This window comes from Mustela nigripes, chromosome X, assembly GCF_022355385.1.
Source record: "Mustela nigripes isolate SB6536 chromosome X, MUSNIG.SB6536, whole genome shotgun sequence".
Classification (NCBI taxonomy): Eukaryota; Metazoa; Chordata; class Mammalia; order Carnivora; family Mustelidae; genus Mustela; species Mustela nigripes.
Window position 1 is genome coordinate 92,840,906 of NC_081575.1, and position 18,089 is coordinate 92,858,994.

Sequence of the window (18,089 nt, forward strand, 5' to 3'; positions counted from 1 at the left end):
CCCTCAACTAGGTATTGTTTTAACTTTACCCTTCAAAATTTGAAAAGTACAGAATTATCCATACAACTGGCAACACAACAAAATAGTGTACTTCATCTCTTTCTAAAGTATGATTGATTTAAAATATTCAGGATTTTAAAATGAGTCAATTTTATTCCCAAAGTCTCTCAGTACATAAACATCTATTTAAGTCTAATATTTGCATCTTATAAAGAAAAAAAAAACACTTTTAAAACAGAAGATGGAGATGTACTAGTCATCTGAATGCCTCATTTTACTCATTCTGAAATGAGGAAATGTTAGATCTCTAAAAATACTATCCACTTTTCAATCCTATCCCAAGAACAAAACTGATACAGTCATCTGTAAGGAAACATTGTTTAGTATGTATAGTATTGTTAGTTTTTAAATACCTTCATCAAAATGATACATGTACACACCTTACACAAATAATTCAAAAGTGCTTTTTTAAAAAAAGAGAACAGTTGTCCCCAAAAGTCAAGCAAACAAAAAACAGATGACCCACTCAACTCCTCATCAAGAAATCTGCTTCCCTGAAGCAACTAATTTTAGCTAAATGTTGGATCAAGAAATCTGCTTCCCTGAAGCAACTAATTTTAGCTAAGTGTTGGATTTTCTCTAGTTATACCCTGATTCTAAATACAATGTTGATATGGTCTACTTTAGTTTTTTTTTTTTATTGCTGCCTTAAATTACCACAAACTTAATAGTTTAAATGAACACAAATTTATAAAATTACAGTCTTGTAGGTTATAAGTTCAAAAGGCACATCACTGGACTAGGATCAAAGTGTTAGAAGGAACTATGATAGTTTCTGGAGGGCTCTAGAAAAGACTATTTCCTTGCTATTCCCAGTTTCTAGAAGGCCTACACATTCATTGGCTGATGGATTCCTTCCACTATCTTCAAATACAACATCATCTTATCTCTCTACCCTTCTTCTGTCATCACATTTCCTTCTGAGCACAGGAAAGTTTCTCTGGTTTTAACCACTCATGTAATTCAAATGGGACCACCTAGATAATCTAGCATCATTTCTCTTAATCAGAGTCCATCATCTCCATCACATGACACATCAGAAAAATATATTCTATAATACAAGAATTCATGCTATTCACTATTCACGCTAGTTCTTCTGTCAACTTTAGATAATCTCCTTTAATTACCCACTAGGTAAAATGAATTTTACTCCACTTTCTTCTACCATTCCCAACCCTTCTGTCAACTTAATCTTCACATACACATTGTACCTATCACACACCTGTCATTTCACACGTAATATATATGATCAAATTTTAATTTTGCCCCATAAAATATTAAGACTTCTCTGTATTATATATTTTATTATGACTATATAAATATCCATGGCAAATTCAAGTAGTGCATCATAGACACATTTCTTTCTCTGTGGGGCCAATGTGACTCTTTTGCCACTCAAGAGAGAAGGCTCTTGTCTAGATTGTCTTTTATTATGCCAAATGAATAAAATTTCAATGATATAAAATAATCTCACATTTATAAAGGGACTGCTTTTCCTTTGGATTCAATCCAGTTCAGGTCACTAAAGCTTCCCTTCTAGCCCCACATACAAAGTCTTCTGCATCCTTGAAGTTATGTTAGAGTCAGAAGTTTTACTGATATTTTATACTTGAAACAGTCACATGTTAATTTCAGAAGAGATCCTATATTCTTCTCTAACTATAATTTCATATAGGACTCAGCTATTATTTGACACATGCAATGTTAAATATTTTTGCCATGCAATTTTTCTTCAAAGCTAAAGAGGTTCAGAATTAATTGTAGGAAAGGCAATATATAACATAATAAAGAGTTACTATAAATACAAATTTCTAATATATATGCATGAGCTTCCTTTATGCATGTCTTTTTTTTTCTTCTAGGTAGATTCATAATTATGAGAGACAGAGATATCTAGTAAGAAAAAAGACTAGATTTTTATAGAAGTCACCTTATTATATACCTGGATCTTTCCAATTTTTATTATTACCTTTCACCACATTTCCTTACCTGAATGGAACATATGCCACATTAATTTAATCATAGCTTCTATTTATATAAGAAGATACTAGTAAATTAATTCTATTTAAAATATTTTGAATAATCCTATTAAATATATATATATATTAAAATGTATATATAAAAATGAGTATTTGTATACTTTGATAATTACTTCTGAGAAATATTATATGTGTAAGTTCTCTAAAACAAAGTATTCCTACAATATGTGCTTCAGAATAATCAACTCAGTAAACTAAAAACCATAGTAAAAAAAAAAGGTTGTAAACTACATCAATTCTTTATACATACCTGAGTTTTTGTGACCTTGTTATTAGAATCCAAAATATGCAATGGCATTTCAAATACAAAATCAGTGTTGGATAATCTCAATGGTGCTTGCAATACTATGAGAGGAAAGTAAATATACTGATAAAATAGTAAGAGATATTAGCTTATAGATAATTATTACCATACTTTTCAATACAAAATAAGAAATAATAAAATTATGTTTTATTTTTATGTAACCAGACAGAAAACAAAGACATACTTAAAAACTTTTATAAAATATCGTGGCTTATCACATCTATAAAATTCCAGTTTTGTATTTCAATGGTAACTAATTACAAGTAAAATAAAAAAATTACCCTTGAGATATTAAGAGCATAAAATACATTAAATATTGAGCTCAGAATAAAGTAAACATAGTTAAAAAGATCTTTATAATAGAGCTGACAAATGCAGAAGCACAGAAGTGAAAAGAAACTGCCTTTTGCAAATATTTTCTCCCAGTAAGTGGTCTGCCTTTTTGGTCTTTTGACAGTGTCTTTTGGAGAGCATAAATTTTTAATTTTAATGAACTGCAGTTTCTCAGTCCTTCTTTCACAGATCTTGCCTCTGTTATTATATCTAAAATGTCATTACCAAACTCAAGTCCTGTAGATTTTACCTTCTGTTATCTCCCAAAAGTTTTGTTAATTTTGCATTTTACATTTAGTTCTGTGAACCATTTTAAGTTCATTTTTGTGAGGAGTATAAAGTCTGTATCTAGATTCATATCTTTGCTTGTCATATCCAGTTGTTCAACAGTATTTTTTGAAAAAAACTACCTTTTCTGAGCATTACTGCCTCTAATCACAGGTCAAAGATCAGTTGACTACATTTATGTTGGCCTATTTCTGGGCTCTCTTTTCTATTCCACTTACCTATTTGTCTATATTTCTGCCAATACCAAAGTCTCATGATTATTGCACTTTTGTAGAAAGTCTTGAAGCTGGACAGTGTCAGTCCTCCAATTTTGTTGTTCTCCTTCGGTAGTGTGTGGGCTATTGTGAGTCTTTTCCCTTTCCATATAAACTTTTAATCAATTTTGCAACACCTATAAAATAATATTCTGGGATTCTGACTGAGATTGCACTGAATCTCTAGATCAAGTTGGGAAGAAGTGCCATCTTAACAATATTGAGACTTCCTATGCATGAACATCGAATACCACTCCCTTTAATTCTTCTTTGATATCTTTCACCAGATAAATTTCATCATTTGATACCCTTCCTTAAATAGATCTTTTTATCTATATTCTTTTTAATTAATTTTATTTTTTCAGTGTTCCAAAACTCATTGTTTATGCACCACACCCAGTGTTCTATGTAATATGTGGCCCCTTAATACCCTCCACCAAGCTCACCAACCCCCCATCCCCTTCTCTCCAAAACCCTCAGTTTGTTTCTCAGAGTCCACAGTCTCTCATTGTTCATCTTCCCCTCTGATTTCCCCCAATTCACTTTTCCTTTCCTCCTCCTAACGTCCTCCATGTTATTCCTTATGCTCCACAAGTAAGTGAAACCATGTGATAATTAATTTTCTCTGCTTGAAATACTTCTACTCAGCATACTCTCCTCCAGACCCATCCATGTTGATATAAAAGTTGGGTATTCATCCTTTCTGATGGAGGCATAATATTCCATTGCATATATGGATCATATCTTCTTTATCCATTGGTGTATTGAAGGGCATGTTGGTTCTTTCCACAGTTTGGCAATTTTGGCCATTGCTGCTATGAACACTGGGGTAGAGATGGCCCTTTTTTTCCACTACATCTGTATCTTTGGGGTACATACCCAGTAGTGCAATTGCAGGGTCATAGGGTAGCTGTTTTTAATTTCTTAAGGAATCTCCACATTGTTTTCCAAAGCGGCTGCACCAACTTGCATTCCCACCAACAGTATAAGAGGGTTCCCCTTTCTCCACATCCTATCCAACACTTGTTTCCTGCCTGTAGATTTTGGCCATTCTAAATGGTGTAAGGTGGTACCTCAATGAGGTAGTGTCCTTCTGTATGTCTGACTACAGTCTTTAGCTTAAAATCTAATTTATCTGATATGAAAATCACTATCCCAGCTTTCTTTTGAGGCCCATCAGCATGAAAGATGTTTCTCCATCCCTTCACTTTCAGTCTGCATGTATTTTTAGGTTCCAAATGTTTCTTTTGTAGACAGCATATGGACGGGTCCTGTCGTTTTATCCAGTCTGCAATCCTGTGCCATTTTATGGGAGCATTTAAGCTATTCACACTAACAGTGATTCTTGAAAAATACATTTTTATTGACATGATGTTGCCTGTGAAGTCCTTTTTTCTATAAATTGTCTCTGTAAATTTCTGTTCTATGTCACTCTTTGGTTCTTTCTTCTTTTATAGAACCTCCCCCCCTTAATATTTCTTTTAGTACTGACTTGGTACTAAAACCTTGCCAGTCTTGGAAGCTCTTTATCTTTCCATCCATTCTGAGTGACAGCCTTGCTGGATAAATTATTCTTGGCTGCATGTTATTCTCATTTATTGCCCTGAATATGACTTGCCAGTCCTTTCTGCCTTGCAGGTTTCTGTGGACAGGTCTGAAGTTATTCTGATGGTCCTTCCTCTGTATGTAAAGAATCTCTTCCCCCAAGCTGTCCTTAAGACCACCTGTCTGAAATTCTGATCTGTGAATTTCATAATTAAGTGTCTGGAGGTCTTTCTAGACTTGTTGATATTGGGGGGGGGTGTCCTTTCTGCCTCTAGGGCACAAACACTTGTTCCATTTTCCAGATTGGGGAAATTTTCATCTAGAATTTGTTCACCTGTATCTTCTAGTCTTCTCTCTTTCTCCACCCTCTCAGAGATCCCAAAAATTCTGACACTGGAACATTTCATGGCATCATTTATTTCCCTAATTCTGTCTTCATGGCTTCTAAGCTGTTTGTTCCAGGCCTCCTCCTGATCCTTCTTTTCTATCAGTTTGTCTTCTAGTTCACTAATTCGATCACCTGCCTCTGTTACCCAAGCTGTTAGAGTATTTAGATTAGATCGGATCTCATTGACAGCATTTTTTAGTACTGCCAGATCAGCCTCACTTCTGCCCTTAGAGATTCTATGTTGCCACTAATGGTCTTCTTCAACCTGGCCATTGCCTGGATAATTGTTATTTTGAATTCTCTTTCCGAGATACTGTTTATGTCCATATCCAATACTTATGTGACAGAGGGCACAGTCTCTGAATTTTTCTTCTGTTGGGTGTTCCTCCCTCTACTAGTCATTTTGGTGAGAGGTGGTTGAGGGTATATATAGATGAATTAACCACAATCCAGACAAAATGCATCTTGTTTTAGTTTCATCACCCAGCAGTGCTGGCAACAAGATGGCACAGAAGACACCACTGAGGTCTCAGGAAGGGCTCAGGGAGACAGGAGAAAGTCTGTTAGGCACCCTTTCATTTCACCACCTCCTCCAAATAGATCTTGTCAATACTTGTCAATATACTTAAGTATTCCACTTTTGGTTGGGTGATAATATAAATGGTATTTTGTATTTAATTTCAAATTCCATTTATTCATTGCTTGTATATGTGAAAAAAACTGACTTTTGTACTCTAAGTTTGTATCCTGCAACCTTGCTATACTAGCTTATTATTTCCCTAAGTGTTTTTCTTAACTAAATCTTTCGGGTTTTCTACATAAATGATCATGTCATCAATGAATGCAGAGTTACTCATCTTTCCTAATCTGTGTATCTGTTGATTCCTCTTTGTGTCTTATTGCATTAGCTAGGGACATCCTAGCTTGGTTTCTGACTTTAATGAGAAAGCTATGAGTTTCTCATCAATAAGAATGATAATAGCTGTGGGGTATTTGTATACATTTTTTAAATCAAGTTGAGAAAGTTCTGCTCCAGTCCTCATTTACTAAGTTGTTTTCATGAATGGGTATTAGATTTTATAAAATGTTTTATCTCCCCTGAATCTACTGATATGGTCATGTGGCTTTTTATTTTTCTCTGTCCTGTTCATATAATGGAATGCATTGATTTCTGAATGTAAACCAACCTTGCACACATGGGATAAATTTCACTTGGTCATGGTACATAATTCTTTTTACACAATGTTGGATTTGATTTGCTAATATTTTGTTAAGGACTTCTGTATCTATGCTGAGAAGAGATATTGGTATGACATTTTCTATTCTTGTATTGCCTTTGTCTGGTTTGGTATTAGAGTACTATTGCCCTCAAAATGAGTTGGGATGAGTTATAACGTATTCTTTCTGTTTCTATCTTCTGAAAGAGATTGTAGAGAATTGATTATAGATAATTGGTATGACTTCCTCTCTAAATGTTTCTTTTTTAAGATTTTATTTATTTGACAGGCAGAGATCATAAGTAGGCAGAAAGACAGGTAGAGAGAGAGAAAGAGAAGGAAGCAGGCTCCTTGCTGTGGAGCGAGCCCAATGCAGGGCTAGATCCCAGGACCTGGGATCATGACCTGAGCCGAAGGCAGAGGTTTTAACCCACTGAGCCACCCAGGCGCCCCTTCTCTAAATGTTTGATAGAGTCCACCAATGATCCCATCTGGGCCTGGTGCCTTCTGTTTTTGAAGGTTACCAATTATTGATTCAATTTCTTTAATATACTGAGGCTTATCCAGACTATCTCTTATTGTGTAAGTTTTGGCAGATTTTGTCTTTCAAGGAATTGCTCCATTTCATCTGGTTATCAAATATGCATGCATATTGTTGTTGATATATTAACCTATTATCCTTTTAATTTGAAGAAATATTTTCCAAAAAAACTGAAATGCTCAAGATTAAAGTCTTATAGACTAACATTTTGACCTCCTTAAACATTCACTGGGATCCAGATTGTCAGGAAATGATATAATAGTTGGTAATGAAGCCAGCATTGTGAGATTCACTAATATCATGAGAGAACAGGCAAAAATCGACAAACATTTAAGGAACTCATCGACATGAAGGAGAAATAATTCAGCAAAAAATGAGACAATGTAGCAACAGAAAAAAATGTCAAAGGAATCATCATAATACAAGTAGAGAGAAAAATTGTTGTTTTTATCTTTCAGAAGTCTATAAGTAATGAAACAATCAGAAAAAAAGTTAACTCTCATTAGTTTAAAACTGCCAAAATAATTTCTCAAGACATAATAAAGTCAGAAAAATATCCTGAGAAGTACAACAAAGAAATAAGGGAAAGGACAAGAGGAGAGAAAATATAAGATAATTAAAATATATAACATAATCCAAGATGTACAAAACACAACCAATAAAGCCTTAAAGAAAGAAATACAGAAAATGGTGGGAAGAACTTTTCAAGGAAATTGTTTATGAAAACTTTATAGAACCAGAGGACATGAATTTCTATTGAAAAGTTCCACAAGAACATACAACAAGAGAGACACACTAAAATTATCAGTGTGAAATAACAGAATTTTATTCTAAACCAAATTATCCTTCAAGTGTGAAAGGAAAAACAATGATATTTTCAGACATGGAAATTCTCAAAAATTAGATCCCTTTTGCCCTTTCTTTAGAGCCCCTGGAAGATACAATCTACCTAAACAATGCAGTAAACCAAGAAACAGGAAGGCAAGAGATTGAAAAAACAGGAGATTCAAAACAGAAAAGAGTTTTTTAAAAAATATCCACAAGTATAGTGATAGGAAATCTTAGACAAAAGTTCTGCTGCAGGGAAAGTATCTAGTCCATGTTGAAGCAGGAGGTTGCTATGCTCCAGGAAGATTACTTCAAGAGAATAAGTAGATATGACATTATTATGTGACAGACTAGATTATGTGGAACATTGTCCAGACAAGCATAATATAAAGGAGAGCTTTGTGGCATGGGAGGATTTAGTCAAATATCTAATGACAATTGAGTAATTAAAAACTCCAGTAATAAAAAAAAGTTGAAGGAAAATAAATAAAGTAACTATGCAGTTACACTACTTGGTTTAATAATGAACAATATATTGTTATAACAAATCTCTGATAAAAATTTTAATTGAAATTTAAACTATAACTACATTATAAAATGGATAACAGGAGTTAATGTTTCAAGTGAGTGAAGATGCTTGTCACTAAGTAAGTGTTTTCATTAATTAATGAAAAAAGTTACTGCCTCTGGGATGCAGGATAAGCCCTGAGAAGGAGATAATAGATTCCAATTCTGCATTAGCACTATTTTAATTTTAAAATATATACATGTAATTTGGGAGAAGAGAGATAACAGAAAGCTTGTGAGCCTCCTACTGAGCTATCATCCTTCTATTGAGGGGGTAGGTCAGGGAATAACGGACTTGACCAAGCGTCCTTGCAAACATGAAAGTGGAATTCACCAGTGGACTATTCAAAACAAAACAATACAAAACAAACCCTGACATATTACCTGGAATATGAATATTACCTTGAATGTCCAAATGGCCATTCAAAAGTATCTAGAATTTATGGATTTATGAGGCACTGCTGGTAGGAGAATGAAAATTCCTTACTGCTTCCTACTTACGTAACTTATTGAAAGTACAAAAATGGGAAGCTCCAAACAAAAACAGCTTCCTTTGGGAACAAGTTTCTAAATGACATCCAAAAGTTACATGTTAATTCAAAGGCAAAAGGAATCTTAAGGAGGAAGAAAAGGACAATTTGGAAGCTGTGTCTGATAAATGCCAACTTCTCTATGAAGAAATGTTACATGCCTGCCTGATTATACCCATATCATTTGAATCATTAGTAAACTTTGGGGTCAATAAATTATATAATAAAGCGAAGTTTGCTTTGCTATTCCAATACTTTCTGGAAATACAGCAATATTGTTTTATTACAAATTAACTAAGTATAGAAAATGTTGAATGAATTTTAAACCATTAAAAATAGAAAAAAGGGGGCACCTGGGTAGCTCAGTCATTAAACATCTGCCTTGGGCTCAGGGTCCTGGGATTGAGCCCCACATCGGTCTCCCTGCTCAGAGGGAAATGTGCTTCTCCCTCTCCCACTCTGCCTATTTCTGTGCTCACTCTCACTATGTCTCTCTCTGTCAAATAAATAAATAAAATCTTTAAAAAGATAATAAAATAATAAAATAAAATAAAATGAAGTTATTAAAAATTTAGGAAGAAGAACAGAATTACATATATACCAAATCCTAACATGGGGAAGACGGTCTAATCTTTAAAACAATGTTAGAAATTATAGAGGAAATGATAGCTAAATTTCACTATAAAGTGTTTACTGTATAACAAATAAAACTAATGCCAAGCAACAAATCTTAAAAAAATTCACAGTAAAGATGAAAAAATTTAATATAAATAAATAAGGAAATCATTGACATCAGACAAATACACCACAATGATAAAGATAAAATTCATGAGTGGATAATTTACATATGAAATATATTATTACTAGCAAAGATAGAAAAATTTTAATCCTCATAAGTAAGCAAAGAAATTGAAATGATGTACTTTCAATCACATAGAAAAATATCCAATTTCTTTAATTCAATGCTGGTTAGAGTTTATACTGAAGGAAAGGTAAAACAGCATAACTCTTTACAAAAGCTCTTTTGCAAAATGTATCAAGAGCTTTAATATGTATATACATTTTTTTTTTTTGAAAGAGAGAGAGAAAGCCTGAGTGTGGGCTCACTGGAGGAGGGGGAAAGAAGCAAAGGGATGGAGGGAGGGAGGGAGGGAGAGAGGAAAATCTTAAGCAGGATCCACGCCCAGCACAGAGCCCAACCTCACCACCCTGAGATCCTAACCTGAACGAATGTCAAGAGTCAGATGCTTAATGGCTAAACCACCCAGGCATCCCTAACATGTATATACTTCAGAAGGAATGCAGTCAATTCAGGGAACCTCATTTTTAAGAAAATCTAAACAGGGAAAAATTATTATACACAAAAATGTTCAATACTACAATAATTATATGAGTAAGAAAATAAAAGAAAAAACCTAAATCCTTGTGCTTAAATAATCTATAAAAGACACTTACTGAATAAAATAATCTATAATAGTTATCCCTGTCAATTTACATAATTAAGAGTCTATAATATCCAAGTCAAAGTTTCTATTAAAAGTGAAGAGATTTCAACCGAACACAGGCAGTAAGATAACAACTATGTTAAGAAAATAACTAATAAAGGCATAGAACAAAAGAGTAAGATACGAAGATATCAATAATAGTATGCTCTACATATTTGCATTCTAGATGACATTTCTGTGTTTTTAACATCTTCTAATTTTCCATAATGATGATGCATTAATTTTTATTTGTCAAGTAAGTAAATTTTATTTTTCATGTAAGTAATTTAACTAATGCAGAAAACAAAATTAGACAATAATTTTTTCCTTAAAATGATTATTTTAAAATAAGGGGGAAAACCACAGAGCCTCCCTACCAGCTGCAGAATTCTTAGTTCTGTATTTTAAGCAGGAGAGAAATAAATTTCCATATTGTGTGCTACTTTAATGAGGCTTCTCTTACTAGGTGCCAAGGATAATTATCAATTGAGCACTATTTTATCATTAATAACTTAATGTCAGAATTATAAAAACAAAATACTGCATAATAAAGCATAAACTAGACTTAACTTTTTATAAAAAATACTTAAACATATATAATAAAATGCAAAACCAAAGCTTATCAAAAGTAGGGTTTACAAAGTCAATTGGTTTTATATTTGAATATTTGGAGAAAATGAATAAATAATGCTTAAAAACTTAATATACTTACCCTTCTTTTGTTTATTTGTTTTTACTTAACCTTCTTTACATGAGCTTAGTCCTTTAATAACCCATTCCTTTTGGGGGAAAACTTTCTTAAATAAAATTTAAATCATTTCATTATAAATCAAACATATTTTATTTTAACAACTTATATTTGGATTTAATCATTCAAAACTACACATACAATAAATAACTAAACTGACCTTTGTTTTTAGTTATAACCAATTTTTTAAAACAAGTGTCCCTGATCTGAGATTATGTCCACACTGTTGTCACCAGCTAGACCCCAAGACCTAACCTTTACTACCCACCTGCTTGAACTTACTAACATGTGTCTTACGTTTTTGCTTAAGCTCTTCTTCCTACCTTACCTCTTAACTCGGGCAAATGACACTGGAAACCACCCTATACGTGCAGCAACTGCCCTGACAAGACCTCCCACCCACCCCAGACTACCCAGAACTTTTTTTTTTAAGATTTTTTAATTTATTTGACAGAGAGAGATCACAAGTAGAGAGAGAGAGGGGAGGAAGCGGCTCCCTGCCTAGCAGAGAGCCCGATGCAGGACTCGATCCCAGGACCCTGAGACCATGACCTGAGCCGAAGGCAGAGGCTTAATCCACTGAGCAACCCAGGCAACCCTACCCAGAACTTTTGAGCTAAACTTCCAATTCATATCTGCACAGACGATGGACTGAGCTTTGGAATAATCTATCATTACCTTTGCCTCATTATAATACTAAAATCTCTAGCCAAGGAGGGGCCTCAACTTCATTTACATAACATCAATGTAGAGACAACCTAGTTTTCTTGAGGGTCATGTGTGACATTACAGCCACCTCTACATAAGATAAGGAGGTTTCCCTAGCTAAATATTCATCCTAGATCCAGCTGGGTGACTTAGTTAAGCGACTGACTCTTGATTTCGACTTGGGTCATGAAATCAGGGTAGTGAGATCCAGCCCTGCATGGGGCTCCATGCTGAGCTTGGAATCTGCTTAATAGTCTCTCTCTGTCCCGCCCCCACTGCTCACGTTCTTTCTCTCCAAAAAATTAATTAATTAAAAATTAAAAATATAAATAAATAAATATTCATCTAACCCTAAACAAAAGGTAACCCTTCACCTGATGTCAGGGAGTCACAGCTTTAGAAGCCACTGCCCATGATCTCCTTAATAAAGTTGTCTTTGTGCGACAACGTCACCTGGTGCGGTTTCTGTAACTCAATAAGGAGTGAACTTCACGTTGGTTTGGTTACACTATTTCTCAAAATTCATTCTCACAGGAACAATTTAAGTCACACACACAGAAATCATACTATAGTTTACTTTCTAATATTTCTATTTTTGAAAAGTAAATACCATATTCTGAATTTTTAAACTTTTAGCTGTTTTAGTGTAAATGTTTGATATGAACACACCAAGTGAATGTTTCACATTACATACCAGTAGCTTGAACATAACACGGTCGAATAAGTGGTGTTGTCTTTGGAATCATAGGAGAATTTGACAAACGATATTGAGTGTAAAGTTCTGAAGCCTTGAAGAAATTAATCTGAACTTGAATGCTGAAGTCATATGTTGCCACCTGACAGACAAAAAAATACATTACACTTGTGATTATTTTTGCTATAAGAAATTTGTGACACTATTTTAATTGTATGTAAAGTGTACAACTTGAAGATTTGATATACATATCATAATTAAGTAACACCACAATCAGGCTGATTAACATATCCATCCATTTCACAGAGTTATCCTGTACCTTGTTGTGAGAACACATAGGATTCACCCTCTTAATAAATTTCAGGGATGAAGTACAGTATTGTTACCAGAACTACTAAATTACACAGCAATTTTACCTCTGGGTACTTACCCAAAGGAAATGAAATAAGGATCTCAAAGACTTAACCTACACTCCTATATCACTACAGCACTATTCACACAGTCAAGACATGGAAATAACCAAGGGGTAGTGGATAAAGAAAATGTGGTATATACATATAATGGAATATTTTTCAACTTTAAAAATAGAAGGAAATTCAGCCATTTGCAAAAATACAGATGAACCTGCAAGACATTACGCTTAGTGAAGTAAACCAGACACAGAAAGACAAATAATACATGATCTCACTTATATGTGGAACCTAAAACAGTCAAACTCATAGAAGCAGAAAACAGAAGGGTGGTTACTAGGGGCTAGAGAGAGTGAGATGTGGGGAGATGTTGCTCAAGGGGTACAAAGTTTCAGTTATTCAAGATGAATAAGTCCTGGAGATCTAATGAGATATTATGGATTTGGCAAAACAGCAGTTTTAAAAAAAGACATTTTCAAAAAGAAAATTATCTTGTGATGTTGAAAGTTGTTTTTCTTTTTTTTGAAATAAGACCTGGTTTATTTTTCATAAGTCTAAAACTAATTCTTAAAAATAAAAATTAATTTTAAGAATAGTTCTTATTGGGGGCGCCTGGGTGGCTCAGTGGGTTAAAGCCTCTGCCTTCGGCTCAGGTCATAATTCCCAGGGTCCTGGGATCGAGCCCCGCATCAGGCTCTCTGCTCTGCGGGAAGGCTGCTTCCCCCTCTCTCTCTGCCTGCCTCTATGCCTACTTGTGATCTTTGTCTGCCAAATAAATAAATAAAATCTTAAAAAAATAAAAAGAATAGTTCTTATTGATTCAAAATAGACCAAAGACCTAAATACAAAACCTAAAACTATAAACCATTCAGGAGAAAAATCGTAATCGTTGGTGAGGCAAGATTTCTAAAATACAATACAAAACGAATCATCTACAAAATAAAAAGTGATTAAATTATACTTTATCAAAGTTAAAAACACAAAAGGAATATTCTTTGTAAAAACTTATTTGGAAAAGTCACTAAACAAATGGATGACTGCAGCCTTCAACAATCAAGAACAGATAAAATCTGATTTCTAGAGTTACCACATTATAATATTCAAATAACCACTTATTAACAACAACAAAAAAAAACCCCACAATGTATACCAAGAAATATGAAAGCATGACTCAGTCAAAGGAAAAACTAAATAACAGAAACGATCAAAGAGTAAGTCCAGGCATTGGACTTACTAGATAGAGAAAGACTTTAAATCCACTGTCTTAAATCTGCTCACAGATGAGGGACCTGGGTGGCTAAGTCGGTTAAGCATCTGCCTTCAGATCAGGTCATGATCCTGGGGTCCTGGTACTAAGCTGAGCAGGGAGTATGTTTTGCCCTCTACCTCTGCCCCTCCCCCCGACTCATGCTCATTTGTGCTCTCTCTGTCTCAAATAAATAAATAAAATCTTTTTAAAAAGTTGTTCATACAGGGGAACCTGGGTGGTTCAGTGGGCCTAAGCCTCTGCCTTTGGCTCAGGTCATGATCTCAGGGTCCTGAGATCAAGCCCCACATTGGGCTTTCTGCTCAGCGAAGAGCCTACTTCCCCCTCTCTCTCTGCCTGCCTCTCTGCCTACTTGTGATCTCTCTCTGTAAAAATAAATAAATAAAATCTTAAAAAAAAAAGGTTGTTCATAGAGCTAAACAATAGAAAAATAAGAAAATGATATGGGAAAAAATGAGAATATCAACAAAGAGATAGAAATAATAAAAATCAATGAAAGTAAAAGTTGGTTCTTTGAAGATTTTCTATACAAAGTATAAAACTGGGGCACCTGGGTGGCTCAGTGGGTTAAGCCTCTGCCTTCGGCTCAGCTCATGAGCTCAAGGTCCTGGGATCAAGCCCTGCATTGGGCTCTCTGCTCAGTGGCGAGCCTGCTTCCTCCCACCCCTGCTGCCTGCCTCTCTGCCTACTTGTGATCTCTGACTGTCAAATAAATAAATAAAATATTTTAAAAAAAGTATAAAACTTTAAGCCAGACAGTAAAAGGAACAAAAATTGAGACATGAATAACTAAAATTAAAAAAAAAATGAATGTGGATATTACTATCAACCATAGAAAAAGAAGAGAAGGATTCAGGAGAATTTTATCAAGAATTTGTATCAAAAGTCTATAATCCAGATGAAATTGACAGTCATAGAAAAACATAAATTATCAACATTGACCCAAGAAGAAATAGAAATTATGAACAGACCCATAGAAGTGGATAAGGAATCAATAAGACCCACCAAAAGAGAAATTTAGGACCAGATGGTGCCACTGGTGAATCCTACCATATATTTAAAGAATTAACACCAATACTTCTCAAATTCTTCCAAAAATAGAAAATAGGAGAAAACTTCCTCACTTATTCTATAAGGTCAACATTATTGTGATATCAAAGACATGAAGACACTACAAGAAAAAAAAAAATTACAGGGACACCTGAGGGCTCAGTTGGTTAAACTGCTGCCTTTGGCTCAGGTCATGATCTCAGGGTCCTGGGATCTAGTCTCACATTGGGCTCCTTGCTCAGCAGGGAGCCTGCTTCTCTCTCTGCCTCTGCCTGCCACTCTACCTGCTTGTGCTCTCTCTCTCTCTCTCTATCTGACAAATAAATAAATAGTAATTTTATTCTTTTTTTAAAAAATAAAATCTTTTTTAAAAAAAAATAAAATTACAGATCAATATCCCTCATGAATGTAGACAATCTAATCCTTAAGAAAATACTAGCAAACTAAATCTATCAGCATATTACAAGCATTATATACCATGACAAAATGGGGTTTACCCCAAAGTAGTTCAACATATAAAAATCAATCAATAAATGTACTTGCTTCAGCAGCACATACAATGGAGTTGGAATGGTTCAGAGAGGATTAGAGTGGCCCTTGTGCAAGGATAACACAAAAATTTATGAAGTGTTCCATATTTAAAACTGTATGTGTACGTGTGTGTGTGTGTGTATAAATAAAATACTCCACATTAATTGAAGGAAGAAAAATGGTAATGCCAATTGATACAGAAAAAAATTTTGACAAAATAATACATCCTTTCATAATAAAAGCACTCAGAATACTAAGAACAGAAGAGAACTTCCTGAATACACTAAGGAACACTTTTAAAAACCCACAGTTAACACCCTGTTTTAGGGTAAAATACTGAAAGCCTTCCACCTGAGATCAGGAACAATATAAGGATGTCCTCTTTTTGCCAATGTCATTGAATAATGTACTAAAAGTTCTAGTCAGAGCAAACGGGCCAAAAAAAAAAAAAGAGGGTGGGATACAAGGCATTCAGATTGGAAAGAAAGCAGTAAGACTATATGTACTTGCAGATGAAATGATCCTGTATAGAGAAAACCACAAAGAATCCACAAAGAAAGTGCTAGACTTAATAAATGAATTCAGGAAAATTGCAATGTACAAGGTCGACAAACAAAATCAAATGTTTCTACACAGTAGCAATGAAATCTGAAAAATAAAATAAGCAAACAGTTTCATTTAAAATAAGATTCAAGGGGCGCATGGGTGGCTCAGTGGGTTAAGCCTCTGCCTTCGGCTCAGGTCATGATCTCAGGGTCCTGGGATCAAGCCCCACATCAGGCTCTCTGTTCAGCGGGAGCCTGCTTCCTCCTCTCTACCTGCCCCTCTGCCTACTTATGATCTCTCTGTCCAAAAAAATTAAATAAATAAATAAATATTCAAGGGGTGCCTGGGTGGCTCAGTCAGGCATCCAACTCTTGATTTCATCTCAGGTGGTAAGATCAGGCCCCGTGTTGGGCTCCACACTCAAAGAAGTGTCTGCTTCTCTCCTCCCTCTGCCCCTCCCACAGCTCATAGGTATTTGCTCACTTTCACTCTCTAAAATAAATAAATAAATAAATAAATAAATTTTAAACAATAGTAAGATCCAAAAGAATAAAATTCCTACAAATAAATGTGTGCAAGTTGTGACAAACTTGTACAATGAAAACTACAACACATTGTTGAACAAAATTAAAGTTCTACATAAATGGAAAGACATCCAATGTTCACTGACTGGAAGGCTTAGTACTGTTCAAATGTCAGTACTACACTAAACAATCTATAACTCATGGCAATCCCTATCAGAAATCCAATGGCCATTTTTGAAAAAATGGGTAGGCCAGCCATTAAATTCATAAGTAACAGTAAAGCTCCAAATAGACAAAACAATCTGAAAAAAAGAAAAAGGGTAAAAGAACTCATATTTCTCAATTTTGAAACTTAATATAAAGCTAGCTATTGAACCAGTGTGATAATGGCAAATGGGATTACATCAAACCCAAAAATATCTGTTCATGAAAGTAAAAAATCAACAAAGCAGAAAGGCAACTTATGAAATGAGAGAAAATGTTTGCAAACCATGTATTTGATAAGGGATTAATAACCAAAATATACTAAGAACTACAGCTCGACAGCAATAAAAGTGTTAACTCAATTTTAAAAAAGGCAAAGGATTTAAGTGGATATTTCCCCAAAGAGGATATACGGATGGATATTCAACAAGCAAATGAAAAGATACTCGACAACACTAATCATCAGAGGAATGCAAATCAAAATCACAGTAAGATATCACCTCACATCCATTATCATAGCTGCGACCAAAAATTCAGAAAATAATAAGTGTTGGTGTGAATGTGGAGAAATTGGAAACCTTGTACAGTATTGGTGGGACAGTAAAATGGTGCTAGCAATATGTAAAAGAGTATGGAGGTTCCTCAAGAAATTAAAAATAGAGCTACCATTTAATTCAGCAATCAAACGATCTGAAAGCAGGGTCTTGAAGAGATATTTGTATATTTATCTCCGTAATAGCACTATTCAAAATAACTGAGACAGATGAATGGATAAACAAAATCTGACATAAATATTATTTAGGCTTAAAAATAAAGGAAATCCTGGGCGCCTGGGTGGCTCAGTGGGTTAAGCCGCTGCCTTCAGCTCAGGTCATGATCTCAGGGTCCTGGGATCGAGTCCCGCATCGTGCTCTCTGCTCAGCAGGGAGCCTGCTTCCCTCTCTCTCTCTCTCTCTGCCTGCCTCTCCGTCTACTTGTGATTTCTCTCTGTCAAATAAATAAATAAAATCTTTTAATAAATAAATAAAT

At 34.6% G+C, this 18,089-nt stretch overlaps 1 protein-coding gene and 1 non-coding gene across 2 annotated transcripts in view; one reads left to right on the forward strand and one right to left on the reverse strand.

The window, feature by feature from the left end:
• The window catches only part of CFAP47 (cilia and flagella associated protein 47), a 531,154-nt gene that overhangs the window by 407,353 nt on the left and 105,712 nt on the right, over nucleotides 1-18,089 (reverse strand). Inside the window, exons 22-23 of the mRNA XM_059385274.1 lie at nucleotides 12,529-12,670; nucleotides 2,350-2,444 (exon numbers count right to left, since the gene is read on the reverse strand). Coding sequence (XP_059241257.1) covers nucleotides 2,350-2,444; nucleotides 12,529-12,670 — 237 coding nt within the window. The remainder of the gene's footprint in view (nucleotides 1-2,349; nucleotides 2,445-12,528; nucleotides 12,671-18,089) is intronic.
• On the forward strand, nucleotides 15,791-15,897 carry LOC132007932 (U6 spliceosomal RNA). Its single transcript, XR_009401484.1, has one exon. It is a non-coding gene; the product is annotated as a U6 spliceosomal RNA (small nuclear RNA).